The following is a 20,314-nucleotide window of genomic DNA, read 5'->3' on the forward strand; positions in this document are numbered from 1 at the left end:
CAGAGGCCAACCAGCTGCCCTACTTGAAAGCTACAGTCTAAGCAGCAACAGCATCTGCGGCCTCTTCTCTTCTCCCGCTCCTTCTGATTCAAACCTCTTACTCACCACCCTGCCCTTATTCCCACCCCTTTGGACTGAACCAATATTTCATAAGGGTGGTGGTTGTTGTTAGTTGCAAAGTTGTGTCCAACCCATTGTGACCCCATGGACGCATGGAGTCCAGACTTTCCTGTCCTCCAGATGGAGGAAGGTCTCCATTCCTCCAGGCCTTCCTGTCCTCCACCATCCCCAGGAGTCCACTTAAGCTCACACCAGCTGCTTCAGTGACTCCATCCAGCCACCTCATCCTCTGCCGTCCCCTTCTTCTTCTGCCATCTATTGTTCCCAGCATTAAGCTCTTCTCCAGGGAGTCCTTCCTTCTCATTAGGTGGCCAAAGTATTTGAGTTTCATCTTCACTATCTGGCCTTCTAAAGAGTAGTCAGGGTTGATCTCCTTTAGGACTGACCAGTTTGATCGTCTTGCGGTCCAGGGGACTCGCAGGAGTCTCCTCCAGCACCACAATTCAAAGGCGTCAATCCTTCAGTGCTCAACCTTCCTTATGGTCCAGCTTTCACAGCCATACATTGCAATTGGGAAAACCATAGCCTTGACTATACGCACTTTTGTTGGCAGGGTGATGTCTCTGCTTTTTAGTGTGCTGTCTAGATTTGCCATAGCTTTCCTTCCAAGAAGTTATACACTCAATAAGACTGGATGTTAATGTCAATATTACGGAGGAAACATTTCAGAAAAGCCAGGAAGCTACCAAATGATTGATGGATCGGGGAAAAGGAGATGGATCCTTCAGGGAACCCCACATGGCCAAATTGGAGTGCCAGGAGGATCAGATTTGGCCCTGGGCCCTTGCTTTGCACCCCTATGGTCCTTTCTGACAAGAGCCTCCAAACTGGGCCACCTCCAGACGCCAGAGTACCTGTGTGAACATGTGCATCTCACTTGTGCTTCAGGTACAGAAAATGTATAAATTAATATCTGTGTCAGGCAGGCAAAAAGGAGTGGATGGAAGGGGAAAATATGATAAACTGACAAAGGGTAAGAGAGTTGTTGCAGATCAGTTGACATTGTGGTGGTTCTGCCTGCCCCTGGCCTCTTTGTAGTCTTAGTTGGTTTCAGACATCTCCACATCATAACTACTCCATTATGATATAGGCAGAGACAGCAAGCATTTCACTTTGGCTGGGTGGCTGGATGGGGCGGGGGGGGGGACTTTAATATCGTGACCAATGGTGAAATTGGAACAGAGTTGGTAAGTTTTTAAAAACATGCAACTAACTTACCGGCTAGCTGGATTGTGCTGCTGGTGGTAAGGCAACACCGTGTTTAAATTTTTTTGAAGTCCTGATTCCTTAACCAAGAAAAGAGTGTTTTATGTTAATGAATAAGATGACTAAAGGAATAATTTCTTTCTAAATGCAGCAAAAGGTTGGCACCTGCAATGTAAAAATAAAAAGCATTGATTACTTTGGCAGAGAGTTTCTGCTTCTGCTTCTTTATATAAAACACTGTGCAGTCCAACTTTCTCTAATTCCATTTCCAGTTGCGGCATTCTCTTAGCCTCCAGAGCAAAAATAATCTGGGAAACGAGATTAAACACAGTCTTATGTATAACCCTACCAATGCTGTTGGCATCTTCTGCTTGGAGCAAGGTGATGGTGAAATTGCATTCTTCTCTTAATTACCTCTTTACTTCCTGCACTTTATTACACTAATGGTCTTAATTTGACCTTGGCAGGAAAAGGAAAAAAGGCAAGGTAAATAAGAACATTGATATCTCAAGCAGCTGCACTGCAGCAGTCAGAGGAGCTCATGTCCTAGGATTTCTTATAGTATTTTCACAGGTATAGGGATTAGATTATTTTGTTTTTGCCTCTTCTTTTGAAAGTCATGTTTACCTTCATGGCTCTAGATTCATTGTCAGCCTCAAGCAGGCCTCGATTCTCTTTAGGTAATCAGGTCTTCACCACCTATAGGCTGCGTTCACACAACATGGCAAGCTACCCTGCATGGTTACCAGGGTTTGCAGTTTTTTACCATGATATACCTGCTATGCAATCAAGAGGCTTCTACTTTACCATGGTTTGCATCCTCCCTGTTAAGTCTTCCCACTGTTAGTGTGTATCCAATCAGCCACTGCGCCTGACATTCAATCCCAAGATGCATCACTGTCTGACTATGTCACCTTCCTCTTCCGCACTGGTCCACACAAAGAAGCTAGATGACTGGAGTGGCTCCTGCGGTTGCCATTCTTTCTAGAGGACTCTGTGGTAGTTGCATACCAGAATTGTGGAAACCATGTTTCTGGGTTCAGACAGCATGACAAGCCATGGTGGTACAGAGAAAGCATGGGACAAACCATTGTTTCTTATCATGGTTTCTAAAGACCAAAGTTATCAATGAATTCACAGCAGAATTCAGACAACACAGCAGACATCAATGCTAAAAAGTCAGCATGGCTTGGGTTGTCTGAACTCAGACAAAATCTCTTATATTTGCTATGCTGGTTGAGGTTGGTGGGAGTTGTAGTCCATAGCATCTGCATGGAGCCAGGTTGCCTGCCCTTTGCTTAAATTCAGAAGTCCTTCTCTCTATCCTGCTTGTTGCTTTTCTGACTTCAGAGAACCAGATATAGACACCTATAGTTCCTTGTATAATATATTCATTATTTGGAATGCATATTATGAATGATCTATTTTATCAGCTCATGTTTGTGTGTGTGCATGCAATGGGTGAAAACAATACACCCTCATCCTGGACTGGAAACCTGAACTTTTGAAATCTCCTGCTCTGGTAGTACGTTCAATGACGTTAATAGTTCAAGTTCTTTTTTTTTTTCAAGTTCTTATTTTAGAAAAAATAAAGTTTTATTTGGTTTTTTGTTTAGTTTCAAATAGACTCCCTGACAGTGCTACAAAATAGAAGTCACAATGCCCTGATGATGCCATCTATTTGAACATTTGTTTAGTAGGAAGTGTCCAAATAAATTCTTTCCTTTGTTATTTAAAACTTTTTGAACCCACTGTTCCGTCAGGAGGTTTCCCAAGTAACTTACACAGATTTATAACAAGACAGCCTGTACCTTCAGGCTTTTGGTGTAAAATACATAACAAAAAGAAAAAGAGAGCTAGTGGAATGAAGAAAAGGGCCATCTCAGCCCCCAGTTTGGAGTTACAGAATTCTTATAAGAATTTTTCTTCTGGAAGGACAAGAGAAATCCAGCTCCCCTCAGTTGCTCATTCTCAAGCCAATGCATGGGGCCAGTATGGTCTCTCCTTTGCTGTGGTATTCTAATTGGGAGATATAGGAATATTCCACTTCACATGGCCAGAGGCTATACTTGGTCACTGAAAATAGGTTCTAGGATTAGGTTCAAGGCATAATTTGAAGCCTAGACATCACCAAGCATAATCCCAGCACTTCAGGGACAAGGGGGCCACTCAGTGGCAAGACTGGCTTTCTGTACAAAAGATTTCTATGTGAAACTCTGAAGAGCTGCTGTCGGTCAGAGCCTGTACTGAGCTATACAGGTCAATGATTTGACTCCATATTATCCTCGGTACTTTTAGAGTGCCAAAGCTCACCGGGTGACCCTTCTGTTTAATAACAAATGCAACTGTATTTGGACAGATTTATGAAACCATGTCCATACTGGACGCTTGCCCTTCTTGGCTTATAAAAGCTAGCAGAGAGAAGTTAGCAGACTGGGCCAAGAAGGTAATCATTGTGTCTTTATGAGAGGGAATGGTCCCTTGCTGACTTAAAGAAGCAGTGGTGAGGCCATTCTTGAAGAAGCCTTCTCTGGAAGGCCCTAATAATTTTAAGCTGGTGGCAAAGGTTCCCTTCCTGGGCAAGGATCTTCAGCAGTTCCATGCTTTGATAATCAGGCACTCTTTGATGAGTCTGATTATCTGGATCTATTTCATTTGTAGATCAGGCTGGGTTTGGGGTTGTATATGACTTTGATTGCCCTATATGACAACCTTTGGTGTGAGAGAGAGGCAAGGGAGCGTGACCTATGGATACTCCTGGAGGTCTCAGTGCTTACAATACCATTAACCTTTGTATGCTTCTGGGGTGACTGTCTGAGTTGGGGATGAGTGTTTCTGCATTGTGCTGGTTCCACTCCTATTTGGAGGATCATCTTCAGAAGGTGAAGTCAGAAGCAACTAACAGAACTCTATTTTGAGTTCTGTTTGTATTTATTAGAAATCTTCAGCTATTGAGTAGTACAGACATTAAATAAAACTGCTTTTTAGCATGCACAAGGGCTCTCCTTCACTGATGAGTAAGTAACTTCATATGTGTTAGATGGAGAAAGAGCTCATAGGACTGGCCCTACCATCAGGCAAAGTGAGGTGGTTACTTCAGGTGGCAGATGCTGGGAAGTAGCCAAAAAAGTGGGGGTGGTCAGAGGAGGCCAGCAAAAATGATTCAGGGTTTGAAAACACTACCCTATGAGGAGAGAATGAGAGAACTGGGCATGTTCAGCCCTGAGAAGAGTAGGCTGAGTGGAGACATAATATCCCTCTATAAGTACCTCAAAGGCTGTCACAAAGAGGAAGGTCAAGATCTCTTCTTGCTGATGCCAGAGTGTAGGACATGGAACAATCAGTTCAAGTTGTGACAACCTAGATTCAGGCTGGACATCAGGAAAAGCTTCCTCACAGTCAGAGCAATGCGACAGTGGAACCAGCTGCCTAGAGAGGTGGTGGGCTCTCCCACACTGGAGACATTCAGAAAGGAACTGGACAGCCATCTGAGTGGGATGGTGTAAACTGGTGTCCTGCAACAGCAGGGGGTTGGACCTGATGGCCTTCATGGCCCCTTCCAACTCTACTATTCTATGGCTCTATGAAAGTTTGAGGAGAGCACTATGGTCTTTGAATCAGGCTTCAGGTGTGGCAGAGAATGCTATTTTGAAAAAAAGATTCGGCCAACAGTCCAAATGTCAAAAAGCATAGTTTAGCAGCTCACATAAAGCTCTTCATTTGTTAATGACTAAATGAACATCAAAGGAGAGGACATCAAACAATGCAAAAATGCATTGTTTTTGTGACTCAGAATCCAGTGCTACCAGTGCCAAGACAAGCACCAAGTCCCAAAACAAATAATTGTTGGAGCCTCCTAGAAACTACATTTCCCACAGTTCCAAGCCTCTGGGGGTGGTGTAGAAATGCATTGTCCTCAAAACAGTGTAACTGGGAAACGAAGACAAACAACACTTGCAGGCAGGATGACTTGGCCAAGGTAAGAGCCCTGTATGGCAGAAAATTCTCACTTGTGTAATTGCCTCATTAAATCATGCTTGTTGAAAACTAACCAGAAAGGAACTAGAGCTCAGGGAGTAATTCAGTCAAATTATTTAGAAGTGGTCACCTCACTCATATGTTACTACAAACTGAATGGGCTCCAAGTTTCTAAAATGAGAATATTACACATAGAGCACCAGTGTATTTACATGTTTGGAATCATGTTTGGAGCTGAGGATGTTTGGAATTGAACTGTTGCTATGTGTATCTGCCAGATTTTAGGCTGGGGAAGGCTGGTATAAATGTTTTATACAAGAACAGGCTTGGTGGTGGCAAAATGTTGTTGGGTTTATGGAAATATCTTGTTCTGCGTTCTTAAAGGATGTGGGGTCTAAAACACAAATCGTACAATTGTGAAAAATGTGGCAAGGACTTCATCAGTTGTGCAGCTCTGAGGTACCATGCTCAAGCTAAACACCTTGGGAGAATTCTTTGTGAAACCTGCAGCAAGTACATTTTTCAAAAGAGTCCAGCACACCATGAGGAGGTAAGATGGAACGTGTTTTCTTCCTCTAGCTTTGCTCAAGCCTGGGGTAATTTTTTGAAAAGGCCATATTGTGCCTGTGTTGAATGAAAGATAGATGTATACCACCAAAACCAGTATCGCAATCATTTGCAAAATGCTTTATCTAAAACATTTCCTCTTTTCTTGTTTCTACCCTTGAAATAAGGGCTATCTCTGCATGGCTTCCCAGGGTAGGCCAGCCATGGGGGAACTATAATCACTTTAAAGACATAAGGCCACTGAGGGTGCAGTTCTAGCTATGCATGCTGGGAGTTAAACATGTCTAGGGCTGTGCTGTTTGGTTGTGGGCATCTAAAGGAAGGTAGGATCGCTTCCATACTCCCCTCACCGAAATAACTAAAAGTCTGGCCATCTAAATGATTTTCTTCTCACAGGGAGCAGAAACTAAGGTATTGCTGAGGATTCCTTTGAGGGTGATGGTGCCTTGCTCCTCCACCCCCTGGCAGGATGCTCCTTTCCTAATGGGCTCTGAAGATGGTCTTCTGCCACTGGAGCCCAGCCAGCGCAGAGAGAGCCACACTGGCCAGAAAGGTGAAGGGGAGAGCCCTCTAATTTTGGAATCTCAGCTGTAACCTATCCCATGAGCACCCCAGACAACATCACGAGGCCATAGGATTGTAGCCCCAGTGAACTGAGGAAACTGGAAAGTGCTTGGAAAAAATTGACTTTATATTCCCCTAGTTAAAGGGTAAATGTTTACCAGTTTTGGCAAAGTGATGACATTATTTTGAAAACAAATAAGGAATAGCTCTTTGTATGATTGCTTTTGAGTATTCCTCAAAGAGAAATTTCAATGACAAAATTTGAGAACTTCAAAACTCAATTGAATTCATATTCAGAAGGAATATTTCCAGTTTTGGCCTTATGTAAATGCTCAGACTGGTCACTAGATGTCCCTTGGGGTCACTTGCAGCTCCCACCTATGAATGTTTCTTGTTACAGCAGTTACAACTAACCATTGAAAATCTTTCAAGGCCTCTACTCGCCTTAGATGGAAGGCCCATTCGAGCCCAATGGGACATGGCTACTTGCTACCAGCTGAAGCACAGATTCTGCAGTGAAGCCCTGCATCACCCCACTCCATTTCCGTCCCTTGACCTGCTTGCAATGCCATGCAGGGGCTTCCATGAGGCAAGCAGGAAAGTCCCTGCCCAGGAAACAAATCCATCCACAGTTCTGTGCCTGGGCCAGTGGTGATGTGCAGCAGCCCTGGGATCAATGGACTCACTGAGCCCCCCTTCAGAGGCCTCAAGTGTTATCTCAGGTGGGAGGGACATAGCTGGCTCTCCTCTCCTCTCCTCACAATCCACCAATCCACCTTTCAGCTGCTTCAAGTATGATAGGACAACAAGCTGTTGCCCATACCCGATTTCAAGAAGCATGTGATGGACTCCAAGCATGTAAAATTTTGTATTTTAATCTTGCTTAGATTGTAGCAGAACAGTGACTACAGGGATGAAATGGGTTTCTTCTTGCACCTGTTGCTCTCTAGGTGGTCATTTGCAGGTCCACTGGCTACAGAGCCTGGGCTTGGGCCGCAGGGTCCAGCCCTCCCTGCACCATGGAGGCTGAGCCAAGAGCATTGCTTTTTTCTGATATGTTTTAAAGATGTTTCTTTTCTGATATATGTTTTTAAGGAATGGAAAAGTGTTCCAAATATCATTGCACCTCAGAATGGATACTGTAGAACTGGGAAAGGTGCAGAAAAAGGCAATCAAAATGATCGAGGGGCTGGAGGGAATCCCTTGTGGGGAAAATTGCAATGTTTGGGGCTTTTTGCCCCAGAAAAAGGGCAGGAAATGGAGAACATGATAGCAGTGCATAAAATGACTCATGATGGAGAAAAAATGAATAAGATGTTTTTTCATCCATTTTCATAGCACAGGAACCTAGTGCTGTTCAGTAAACCTGAGTGGTAGAATATTAGGACAGACAAAAAGAGGTACTTCTTCCCATAAGATGGAATTTGCTACCACAAGATGTAGTGATGTTGCCAACTTGGATTACTGTATAAGGGAATTAAACAAATGTGCCTATATGTTACCTCCAGCATTGGAGGCAGCAAGCCTCTGGATACCAGTTGCTGGTGAGCAGCAGAAGACCACTGGACTCATATCCTGCTGGTAGACTTTCCACTGAAACTGGGCTAGGGAGCCCTTTGGTCTGGCAGGACTGCTATTATGTCTCATGCATTTCCTTTCCCTTGTTATTAGTTTCATCTTGCTCCCCATATTTAATATATACCAAGCTCCTCTCTTCTTACCAATTTCCTTTTTAACAGGCTGATCATGAAATGACACCAACTAACAGGCAAAGGAGCTGCTGGAATATGACTCTGAAGAGGGAGACAAGATTTGTGGCCATGCAAACATCTACAACCTGTAGAATGTGCTCCAGGCAGTTTGGAACAGTCCATGCTAGGGAGCACCATGAGAAACAAGAGCATCACTTCACTGCGAGTAAAAGAGGTAGCATTTCTGTTTGGAGCTTGACTCTGAGGTGCTCATATTCTCAAAGACCTCCTGGACTTGAACCCTATTTTTTGAAACTGTTGGTACCTCATCAACATCTCCCTCTCCCAGTTCTCACCAAATGTTCCTACCTGAAACTAAGACCAATGGCTGTGTGAGACTATTGTGATGCCCTCCGGAGAGAAAAAGAATCACGAGTCTTCATTCAGCCATTCTCTCACTTAGAGGAAATGCATGTATGGAAGTATTTCTAGTACTAGACTGTAAGACAGACTGAATATCAGAACCTCAAAGCATGATGAAATCATTCACTATCTCTTCCAATGCTTTAGCTTTTATTCTTCAGATGAAGTCCCCCTCACATCTATCCAAGGTCTGTCCAGGCTCCTTATGTGGTTCTATGAACTGTATCCTAAGTTTACTCATGCAATGAGACTTTGACATCCTCTCCTCCCCTAAAAAACACCACCCCCAAAGTAAAAATTAAATAGCTTTTCAGCATGGTTGATGGAACAGTCCTTTCTCCTTTCTCTATACAGCTTGCTGGAATGGCTGCTGTTTGTGTTTCTAAACTGGCAGTCAGACATGGACAGCTTATATTCAGACAATGCAATACTTTCACATCCCTCTTCTGAGAGGTGTATTTGGATAGAGATCTTCCAGACCTACTAAGTTGCGATGCAGACCTATAAACATTTTTGGATCAATGTAAAATAGCCATGAAACCTGAGAATTTTATCCATCCTTCCTTTTCAGGAAAATGTCTTTTTCCCCTGAAATGCAGCTTTATTTCTCTTTCTATAGCTCAAATGTCCATTGGTTTTAAACCTGAAAACTTCTTGGAGTATAAAACAGCAATGGAAATAACAAAGTTTGTGGAAGCAAAACTCCGACCCATTTCAGGACTTGTAAGGATAGCCTGTGCATCAGAAGTTGAAGGAATTATTGCGTTCATCAAAGAACAGTTTCCATTACCAGTAACGTATGTTACCAAGGTACAGATAATGCCATGTCCTTCCTATGGGTGGTCACAAAAGTCCATTCTTATTCCCTTAAAGAAAGTGTTGCACTTACTGTATTTTGGTATTCCACGTTTCATTCCCTTTCCACTCAATTATTTGTGTCTGTTTGCATGCGGTGTGTGCGTGGAACCGCATTAGATTACTATAATGCCCTCTATGTGAAGCTGCTTTTGGATTTGTTTTGGGAGCTGCAGCTGGATCAGAATACAGCAGCTGAGATGCTATATGGAATAGTTAGACAAATGCACATTACACCCCTGCTGGATGATCCATTGGCTGCTATAAGTTACTGAGCCATGTTCAAGTTCTTGTTGTTGATAAATCACTCGGGACCTAGATAGCTATCTGACCAACTTCCCCAAACTTTGAAGGAGCATTCATGCTGTTGCAGCTAGATTGGTGAGTAGTTTGCTGCAGCTAGTTTGGTGATGAACAGGGTGCAAGACCTTGCTCAGTCTGAGCTGCAGATGACACCTTAAATAGGGATAGATCATAGGTGGCCTTCCAGCTATTGCTGGCCTGCAGCCCAGATCTTCCCTCAACAATCCACTTATGGTGACTTGGGCTGGTGGGAATTGGAGGCCAACAACATTTAGAGAGTCACAAGTTGCCCATCCTTGCCCTATATTCTTCCTGACCCTGACCACCTTTCTCAGGCATTACACAGTGCTGGTCCCCATGGGTGAGATGTGGAGATCCTTCAAGGGATAAGGATTCCCTTTGGAATCTTTTATTTGCCACTCAATATGTTCCCTGTGCCACTGAGCAAGTGCTGCTGAGTGTGATAAGAAGGAGATACCCAGAACTGGGGCAAGGCACAGCAGCTATTTCTTGAGGGGGAGGACTGGTTCAGGCATCTCCAATTTCACCAGTTTCAGGTGAAGGACTTCTCTGCTGGGGATGTGGCTGACACAGACTCAATCCTCCCTGTCCATAGCCTAGTCCTGGCTGCTGCTCGGGGTCAGGATGTGGTGTTAAGGCCTCTTGAACATGTGGCATAGCTTGCCCTTGCTAGCTCATTTCCTCTATAAGCTCAGCTCGTGTGATACACTTGCCTGTGGACAAAAGCAGTGGAGAGAGTCTGAGCTGATCTGTGAACGCTGTTGACATGGGGGTGGACCTTCCCTGCCATTTCACATTAGGTCTCGGTGGATCAAACCAAGCACTAACCAACTTCCTGGTCGTATTCTGCATCACAGGGTGGTTCATATATGAAGGGAACAGATATACAAGAGTGGTCTGATGTGGACATAGTTCTCTTTAGCAATGCTTTTGAAAGTTTAGAAGACTGCCAAAGGAAAACTCCAGGCGTACTAGAAGAGTTAGGAAGAAGACTGATCAAATCTTCATGGACTAACAGGTTTGAATTCAGACTTGTTTGGTACTATTGACTTCATGCCACTAATTAAGTTTCCCGCTATTACTCTTTCCCCCTTTTTTTCTTTTAGGCTAATCATGCAGAAAAAAACACAATTTTCCCTGAGGTGCTTTTTTAAGTGTTATAAAGATTGCCATGGCCACTCATTTGACATCATGCCTTGTTCTGACATGCTCAGACCTACATTATCAGGGGGTAAGTGCTGCCTGTTGTTTGGGGAGGGGGAACCCACTTCCCACAAAAAGCACTTGTGGCATTTTACATTTATTGTGGTTCAGCCTGTAATGTTATTTCCAGTTGCTCACAATCTGCTGGATTTGGCTTTAGTTGAGATATGAAGATAACAGAGGACAAGACAGTGTCATTAGTCTTATGTCTTGCTTGGTGTTAACAGGTTTAAAGGAAAGCTTTTACCGCAAGCTCTACCTCTGTAGTGACAATGATAAAATCCAGCTGTACACAATGGCCCTGCTGAAGTACCAAGTTGAATTTGTCAAGGCATCAACAACAGAGAGGGTGAAGGACCTCATACGGCTAATGAAACACTGGCTCAAAACGTCCTTCGCAGAACTAACAGAGGAAAATAAGTAGGTTGCTAGCATTCAAATATAGCTAAGCTGCCCTTTGTAACTTCAGTTCTTCATGTTTTCCCAAGGCACAACGGCAGATGACATATTCTGTGGATGTTTCTATCTAAATGGACACCCACATTTGTAAAAGCAGAGAGCATATGTGAGAGAGGGAAAGTGATACACAATATCTCAACATAGGCATGCTCCTTGATACTGCTGGACACGTCATAAGGATCGCATGGGTAGGAAATCAAAGGGAAAGCCAACTCTGAGTATTGTTGCTGCTTCCTAGCATGTATGTGATTTATCACTTTTGCGTTTAATCATTTCCTGTGGCAGCTCACTCCATGGAACTTAGTCTGCTCTGCATGTGTGTTTAGGTTTCGCAGGCTCCCCTCCTCCTACACTGTGGAACTCATCACTATCTATGTGTGGGAGCTGGCTGGAAAACCAATCTTCTTCAGCTTTGTACAGGGGGTGAGAGCGGTTCTGAAGCTTTTGGTTCAATATCAAGAAATCTGCATCATATGGCACAAACATTACAGGCCAAATTTTACAATTTTCCAAAAGGTGTTTCTGAAGCAAACCAGGTGAGTTAAACCAATTGCATGTTTAACTGCCTCCTTTATTTCTTCATCGTAAATGCACATGGCAACTGTAGCTGAACCCAAAAGCTTCCATCCCAAAGAAAAGGAGGAGTTTTGGAGAAGTGCAGTCAGTTGCCAGCATTGTTTTCCATGAGATTCTTCATAGGCTTCCACAAATTAACTAGAGAATATGCCTTGCATGACAACTGGGGGAAATAATTATCTGCAATAAATTAAAAAGACAGTTCCTCACAGAAGATAGCTCTGTGGTAAAATGTTAGATAGACCAGCCTTCCCCATCCGGTTGCTGCCCTCCCGATGTGTCATACACAACTCCAATAGGCCCTATACTAACCGGAAAGATGATGGGGGTTATAGTCCAATAAATTTGGAGGATGAGACCAGGTTGGTGAAGGCTGTTACAGCCTATATGTTGTAAGCCGCCCCGAGGCTTCGGCGAATGGGGCGGCATAAAAATGTTTTAATAAATAAATAAATAAATAAATAAATAAATAAATAAATAAATACCCCTCTGTTCTGTGTGATCCATATTAATTATATACTGGAAAGCCAACTGAGTCAATTATAGCTTTTCTTTATAGAATGGTATAGTTCCATTTCCTGTGTCCAATTAAGTGTAACTTTCCATTCCCAGAATATATTAGGACTACCAGTATTCCCATTTTGGATGCTTAAACCATCATAGCTTTTCTCAAGGGTATCATCAAGCTTACAGCTTTATCAGGATGCTTCACCTTTGGCCAAGCCATTCCAGAAGGGCTGGATTGGTAGTTTCTGCTCCTCAGAAATGCTCCTAGCCCATCCAAAGCTCCACATTAGGAGTAAGGAAGGCAACCAAGCACCAAATCCATGTCATGTGAGGAGGAGGAGGATACGTCAAATGGATGAGCCAAGAAAGCTCAATACTATGGACTGTGTTTGGTTTGTTGTGTGAAAGTAGAAGGGGGGGGGGAATGGCGGACATGACTAAACATGTCAGTGCAAAGCAGTGTTGCATTTGCACATACAGTAAGCAGATGTCCACATAAGCAGCTCCTGAGATATGCGTGATGCCTCTTTTTCACAGGCCGTTTGTTCTGGATCCGGCTAACCCAACCTTCAATGTGTGTGAAAACAGCAATGCCTGGGATGAGGTAGCTCATGTGGCAAGGCGGAGCCTGCTAAAGCCGCTGTTCAATGGCCTGCAGGCAAAAGAGCCATGGCTTTTCACAAGGGATTGGTGAACGCCAGCATGCTCTCATGTTCAGCCACCCAGCCTTGAGGTGCTGCGATGGAAAACCTCAACATTAAAACTGAGTGAAAACAGAGGGACAAAGAGTACATTAGACACAACTTCTTTGTACAGTGCTTCTTTGTCTGGAAGACCAATGTCTGTGAAGCAGAGTCCCTTGAATTGGAGAAGGCAATGAGATAAAGAGATAAATAGACTGTCTCACCTTTCCTATTCAGACTTGAAGACTAGGACTTTGGGGGCTGAGTTGAGGGAGAAAGATAAGGATGACAAATTGTGTCCCCCTAGCCTTCTCAGCTCCCTCCAGGCTTTTCTGCAATCCTCATAGTAGCTTGCAGAAACATGGATTTCCCCAGCAACAAAATAGTGTTGTGAATGATCTTTTCTGTAATGCAAAGCACTTTGGATGGCTTAATTTTGAATAGTTAGTTATATTCATTAGCAGTTGACAGTTTTTTCTCTCCCTCCCTCTCTGTCTCTCACACATGAAAACACTCACAACAAGCCACCATGGGTTAATTCACCTGTGAAGGCCCATGATGGATATTTTGCATACACAAGTCTCTGTTGTTTGTTAAGTACATCAGCAACCCATCCTTATAGGACTGACATGGCCCTAGAAGCCATAGTGTGGGTCTCTCTCTCTCCCTCTCCCTCCTCCCAAGTGCAATGGTCTCAGTCTAAATCAAGGCTGTGTGTGCTTACTTGGGTGCAAATAAACCTATACTGGATTGCGACTTCCTGTATGATTAGATGATCATTTAGTTTGGCCCTGAAATGGCCTTTGGGGTTCACTCCTTACAGTCTGTCATGGCAGTTTGTTTACTCCGAGTTTCTATATATAACTAGCTTGACGTGCAGACACTCAAAGAAGAGTGGCATGGGGAATCAGAATGCCACATTTAACCACACCAGTGAGAAATGGCTACATCATCTACACAATCCATATCCCCTGACCTGAAAGTCTGCTTTATGCTGTTCTTTCAGGCATATTGACTTCACAGGGCCTGCTTTGAAAAACAACAACAACTATAAACTTCTAGTAAGTGGTGGCCATGTGAGATAGCAGATGCATCATTAGTGCACTGGAAATGCCAGTGGTGGCCCCCTCCTGGACAGAAGTTGTTAGATACATCAACTTTGTCCTAAACACGCAATTCTTGTTTAAAGATGTTGATATATTGCTGAATTCCATTTTCACATGGGGGAAGCTATCCTCTGTCCACCACACGTGGCCTTCGAGCCCTCATGTTGGCTAAGAAACTCATTCTCTGTGGACGGGAAGACAAACCATCTCCCTTAACCATGCGGTGGACTGAGGACCTCACATTGGCCTTCTGTGAGAAACATCAACAACTCCTTCGTCTCAACACTAATTCTGACATTTGGTCAACCTATCTCAACCTGTATTTGTGTTATGGAACAGGAACTTTGAACATATGTTATCAGTAATACCTTCAAGACCAGATGAATGCATCTTTGATCATTACTGTGTGGCTACATGGGTTTTTGTGTGTTCTTGTTTTGTCTCACCCCTTTCTTCTGTATATGTGTTTCTGGTTCTACTGTTCTTTTGTATTCTCAGCAGGGTTTTTTTTTTTGCTGATGTTTGTTTTGTTGAAAGACTGTAAAAAGGAAACAAAAATTATATTAAAAACAACAACAACAAATAGCCAAGGCACTTTTCCAATAATGAAAATCTGTTCAATTTTTCTGTAAACATTTAAAGTCAAGGAAAAAAACACATAATATAATGCTTGCAGATTTATTGTTCAAGTGGTCATTTTCAAAGATCCTTACATTTCAAAGAGTCAAAAACTCAATTTTTTTTATTAAAGGGTGTTCGTTTGGTTTGGTTTTGCAGTGCGAGAGATTGGTTCTCTGCTGCCATTCTATAATGTTTCAGCTGAAAGTGAATTTAAGCCTTACTTGCTTTAAAGTAGGCCATAGAGAAAACCAAACTGTCACAATAGGGCATTTATGGCAAACAGAACATTCATAATGCACATCTTTTTAGAAAAGTTTCAGAATAGTTTATTTAACAGTTATTTTCCAAATTCAACATGAGAATGTGATCCAATAAAAAGATAATAGACAATGTGTGTTTTTAAATCCAAACTCAAGTTTTGATTCTAATTCTGAATCTTGCATTCCTAAGTAGAGAGGAAGTATTACTTGAGTATACGGAGACTGACAAGGTATTTGCTAGACGGGAGTGGGAAGAATGTAGGTTGAGATCTGTTGATATATCTCTAAATTATTTGCAATATCTGTATTTAGTTAAGTGGCTCATTCCAGGGAATGGTTCATCAGGATCGGAGTAGCACTCAGGCTTAGTCCTACTTAGAGCAGACCCATTGACACAAATGGTATTTAAGTTAGTCAAAACTCATTGATTTCAGTGAGACTACTCCAAGTGTGACTGGAACTTTGTGTTTCATTGGCAATTGGCTCAGTCCATGCATTTGATTCCATCAGGACCAACAATCTCCTGCTACAATATCAATTTGATTTTGGAATTAACCTAGCTTCACCTATCTCATTTTAATTTTACTTGTCATGAAAACAGGAAAAATACACATTTTCCTACAGTTGGGTATGTCCTGAAATGAACAGAATTCAAGCAATTCTTCCCGAAGAAATTCCATCTTGTCCACCTTCCTGAAGGGTAATTGTTGGCATTATAGTTTCATTCCAATGATTTCACTACTCTAAGTCTAAAGGCATATTTCTGCCCTTTCAATCACTGCTATGGATAACAAAGGAAATGATACCCTGTCCATGCTTGCTTATTGCAGGTGTTTCCTTCCTCCTTCCCATACACCTCTGAAATGAACAATGGGATTAAACTAATGTAGTAAACCATTCTGTCAACCTTATTTTGATAATAAAAAGACAATGCCTTAGCTGCTAAATGATTGTTGCACTTTTTAAAGAAGCTGTAAACCTAAGCTACATTTTTAAAAAATCAGAAATGCTTTAAAATCTCTTGGTGACATAGAATTTCACATTGTGTAATGGCAGCTTTAGTCAATTCCCATGGCAGTGAAAGAGGATGCGTAAGTGAGTCGTCCTTCCTCTGAACTTGCATATGAAATGCAAGGACTCCCCATGCCCATGGAACACACACTGTTCACCCTGGGGAAATCTGAGATTTCCTGTTTTGTAGGTTGCATAATATGTTTATGGTAAACAGTTACTTCAGATACTGAAGATGAAACTCCAATAGTTTGGCCACCTAATGAAGGAAGGACTCATTGGAGAAGACCCTGATGCTGGAAATGATTGAAGGCAGAAGGAGAAGGGGACAGCAGAGGTTGAGGTGGCTAGATGGGGACACTGGGGCTGTGGGTGTGGGCTTGGATGGACTCCGGGGTATGCTGGAAGAGAGGAGAGCCTGGAGGAATGTTGCCCATGGGGTCATGAAGGGTCAGGCACAACTTTGCGACTGAACAGAACAGAAACAGTTATTTTATGTTCATTTGAACTATCAAAGCTTAGCATGTGACCACCCAGTCAAGCAAACTTGCCTAGCGATAACCACTTAGGACTAAACTCATACGATCATCATTGGAAGAGGTGGCATCACGATCACTGTAGAGCTGACTTAACGCTAAACCCAATATCTCTTTTTTCTCTTTGTAAAACCGCAGCTCTTGTCCAGCTTTTCTAGTTTCTTCCAGCTCCCTCAGTGCCACTTGTAATTCTTGCGAAATTATGCCTGGGGTTTCTTGCTCCTTCATAAGCCAGTCCAGAGCCATGTGACTTCTCATCCTTTCGTCTAAGTTGTATTGGGAATAGTAGGAAATCACCTCCTGTTTCCCACACCAAAAGAACTAAGAGTTAGTAATGAAATATGACATTACCTTCTGAAATCCAGTACATTCTAAAATAATGTGCTGGGTTTTGTTTTGCATTTTTGCCAATGTATATGGACATTTCAGGGGAGGTTTTGGAAATCCGCCCCAGCAGAAACATGTGCAAATGCAAATTCGAAAAGAACATAACTAATGTTGTTTGAACCAGTGCTAGTTGCACAGGAGTCCTACTTTACTCAAGTGAAATCTTTTATCATCAGGAATGAGCTGAAGTACTCTCACATCATAACTCTGGTGTGACCCCATTCCTCCTGCTATCCTTGCCATCCTGTGTTCATCCTACTTTCTGCAATCATCTGCAACAGAGCTTTATTCTGCCTGTTTGGTTAAATTGTGCTGCGTTCATTGCAAAGTGTGCCATGAGATGGTTTCTAAGCTACATAATGGCTATACATAAGCTAGTGGCACCTGCAGTTCTAGATACACAGACGTTGATATCCTTGAAGACAACCTTGACTCACTTGCATTTAATTCGGGAAGAGTGACCCAATGAACCTCCGAATCATGTCTTCCCAGTTAGCCACACTGTGGGAGATTGATATGCCTGGGGATTCATTTTTACTCAGTGAAAGACAGAAGGAAAGATAATGGCACGCTTGCTGCTATTTTGTGTATTGTTCAAAAACATGTGTTACTTGAAACAGTCAAAAGTCATCTGTCGAAGTTCAGAAGCTGCTTTATCAGCTGCAGCTAGTTACTATTTACTTGCTGTAGTTTTAAAGTTGCAAATTGTGTTTGTGTTGTAAGCCGTCCCGGGGCTTCGGCAAGGGGCGGCATAGAAATGTTCTAATAAATGAATGAATGAATGAATGAATGAATAAAGCTGATCATTTTTTAAAAACACCGGCTAACTCATACTTCAGGGTTAAAATAAAAGTGATGAAATTACAATATAATTAAATATGCAGACTTTAAAATTTGAAACAACACTACTGGTATAATCTTGCAGTTAAAAATGCTAAAGTTGTACTTGCTCACTAATATTTAGTTCCTTTGCAGAGTAGCAACTTTCATGACATTGCATCCTATGCTAACCTAGACCATCATTAATAGGCAAAATTAATATGTGGACATACTTAACTAATGGAAATGCCTTAGACTCAGTGAGACACAGGGAGTTTGAGCAGAAATATCTGTTCAAACTGGGTATTGATGGATTTTATAAGATACATTCTATTTGTGCTTTGCAGATTGTTAGGTGTCTTTCCTTCCATCATCCACTTATTCATGGAATTGGATTTTATTTCAAATTGTTCTGCTTGTGCAAGTGCAAATTTGTTCACCTTCCTAAAAGCAACTATTTTATATGACTTGGAAAAAGTAAATCCACTGTGAAATCTGCAGCTCAGATTCATAGAAAGCTGAACTCATTTGAATCTATTTTGGATTTCTTTGACATTCTTAGTTCAAATTAAATATTGCTCATTCATGGGGCTTCAAAATGGTTGATTCAGACTAGATCGTGCATATGCAATAGAAGGAATAGACTAAGTAGAGATGTAACAAGTATTCCTTTTCTTATATTAGGTTGGATGGACAACTTGTGGTCCTCGTGGTATTTTGGCCTAGAGTTCCCATTGGTTAGGCTTTCTGCAGGTGATGGGACTTGTAGGCCAAAAGATCCAGATAGTTGCAAATGTAGACAATTTCACTGCTTTGAGTGAGTGTTGGAAAGAGTAGATGCACTCATCATGCTGTCTTTTGCAAGAGTACTTACTTGACGAGAACATTTTGTTTCACGCAGAGCTTTGAGGCTTCCATTCCAATGCAGTAGTTGAAAGACTATCATCAGTTCCTACAGAACATAAACAAACAAGCCAATGGCTACTGACAAAATTGTTGTAAAGTAGAATCGCACTGTCATTACGAAAAAGAAATAGGAATTTGCTGTGTAATTCAGTTAAATCAAAGATGCATTTCAACCTGCAGAAGCAACATAAAAGGACAGTTTTATAGGGAAACTAAATCCACAGATATTCTTTGATTTGCACATAAAACAGCGTAATCGCAACCCCGTTCCTGTCTTATTTTAATGTTGCACTTTAAAGTTACACCACTGAGCTTCATGGCCAAGTGGGACTAGAACCCACATCTCCCAAATCCTAGTTCAACATGCCAACCCTTGTATCATTTTGGCCCCCATGTCTTTTGCATCGTTGCTCTATTAAGGCTGCAAACCTATGTAGCCTTGCTTGGGAGTGAGTCACACTGGACTCAATATGACTTCCTTCTGAAGGCCTCTTGAGGCATGTGCCTGAATGAACAAAGGCTTGAAGTGTTGAGGCCATGCATGCTAGTCTGACCCCCTGCAAATCAGGATTCACTGAGCTGCCCTCCCCCCACCATCCAGACTTTGCTGAATTGAAATGCAAAGTCTGAATGGAAGCTCTATTTGCAGTTGCTTACGCACAACCTCAGCTCTCGGAGCAGTCAGGAAGCCTGAGAAGGCAGGGGCTGCAGGAGAGTTTTGTACTCATGTTCATGCAAATGCTGAGCTCATGGAGGGAATTCCAGCTACCCAGTAAGCCCTCTTGCATCAAGATGAACACCTGGGCTTGAGCATCTAGGTCAGGCATGTCCAAAGTCTGGCCCAGGGGCCAATTGCGGCCCGTTTTCAAATTTCGAGTGGCCTGCAGCCGCTTCTCCCCACCGTCTCAGCCTGTCACTCATCCCTGCCGGCCGGCGTTTTTCCCTTCACTGCACAGCGGTTCCTGCAGCTGTCCCCTGCTGCCTCCTGCTCCCTCAAGGCTGGTGGTTATATTTCACCAGAAGATGGCAGTAGGCCTGAGTCAGCACTCTTGCCGCGTGACCCTTGTGACACAAGGCTTGTGTGCCCATTTCTAAAATGGCGACTGTAACTAAAAAAAGGAAAGTTGACAGCGAGGGCCATCGCTTCCAGGACAAGTGGAAATTGGAGTATTTTTCACTGAAATACAAAACAACTGTGTCTGCCTAATTTGCCAAGAGACTGTGGCTGTTTTCAAGGAATTCAATATCAAGAGGCACTACCAGACGAAACACACTAACTACAACAAGCTAATTGGGAACGAATGCGGCAAAAAATGCAAGGAACTGGAAGCTGCTTTAACGGCACAGCAGTGCTTTTTCACAGGAGCCCGTGAGTCAAATGAAAATGCCACAAAGGCGAGCTACGAGGTGGCAACGCTGATTGCCAAGCACTGCAAACCTTTTACTGAGGGTGAATTTATTAAAGACTGCGTGATGAAAATGGTGGAGAAAATTTGTCCTGAGAAGAAGCAA

At 42.7% G+C, this 20,314-nt stretch overlaps 2 protein-coding genes across 2 annotated transcripts in view; one reads left to right on the forward strand and one right to left on the reverse strand.

Moving 5' to 3' along the window:
- The first annotated feature begins 4,799 nt into the window (after positions 1-4,799).
- On the forward strand, positions 4,800-16,460 carry LOC123031174 (2'-5'-oligoadenylate synthase 1-like). Its single transcript, XM_044445737.1, has 8 exons — positions 4,800-5,854; positions 8,175-8,361; positions 9,169-9,359; positions 10,586-10,746; positions 10,835-10,959; positions 11,159-11,351; positions 11,717-11,926; positions 13,011-16,460. Exons 1-8 carry the CDS (start codon positions 5,690-5,692, stop codon positions 13,165-13,167), a joined length of 1,389 nt encoding a protein of 462 aa, XP_044301672.1. The 5' UTR covers positions 4,800-5,689; the 3' UTR covers positions 13,168-16,460.
- A 95-nt stretch (positions 16,461-16,555) lies between these two features.
- The window catches only part of LIX1 (limb and CNS expressed 1), a 53,310-nt gene continuing 49,551 nt past the window's right edge, over positions 16,556-20,314 (reverse strand). The window contains exons 5-6 of the mRNA XM_044445738.1: positions 18,771-18,848; positions 16,556-16,990 (exon numbers count right to left, since the gene is read on the reverse strand). Coding sequence (XP_044301673.1) covers positions 16,706-16,990; positions 18,771-18,848 — 363 coding nt within the window. The 3' untranslated portion in view covers positions 16,556-16,705. The remainder of the gene's footprint in view (positions 16,991-18,770; positions 18,849-20,314) is intronic.

Source organism: Varanus komodoensis, unplaced genomic scaffold (genome assembly GCF_004798865.1).
Source record: "Varanus komodoensis strain SLA01 unplaced genomic scaffold, ASM479886v1 scaffold5, whole genome shotgun sequence".
Classification (NCBI taxonomy): Eukaryota; Metazoa; Chordata; class Lepidosauria; order Squamata; family Varanidae; genus Varanus; species Varanus komodoensis.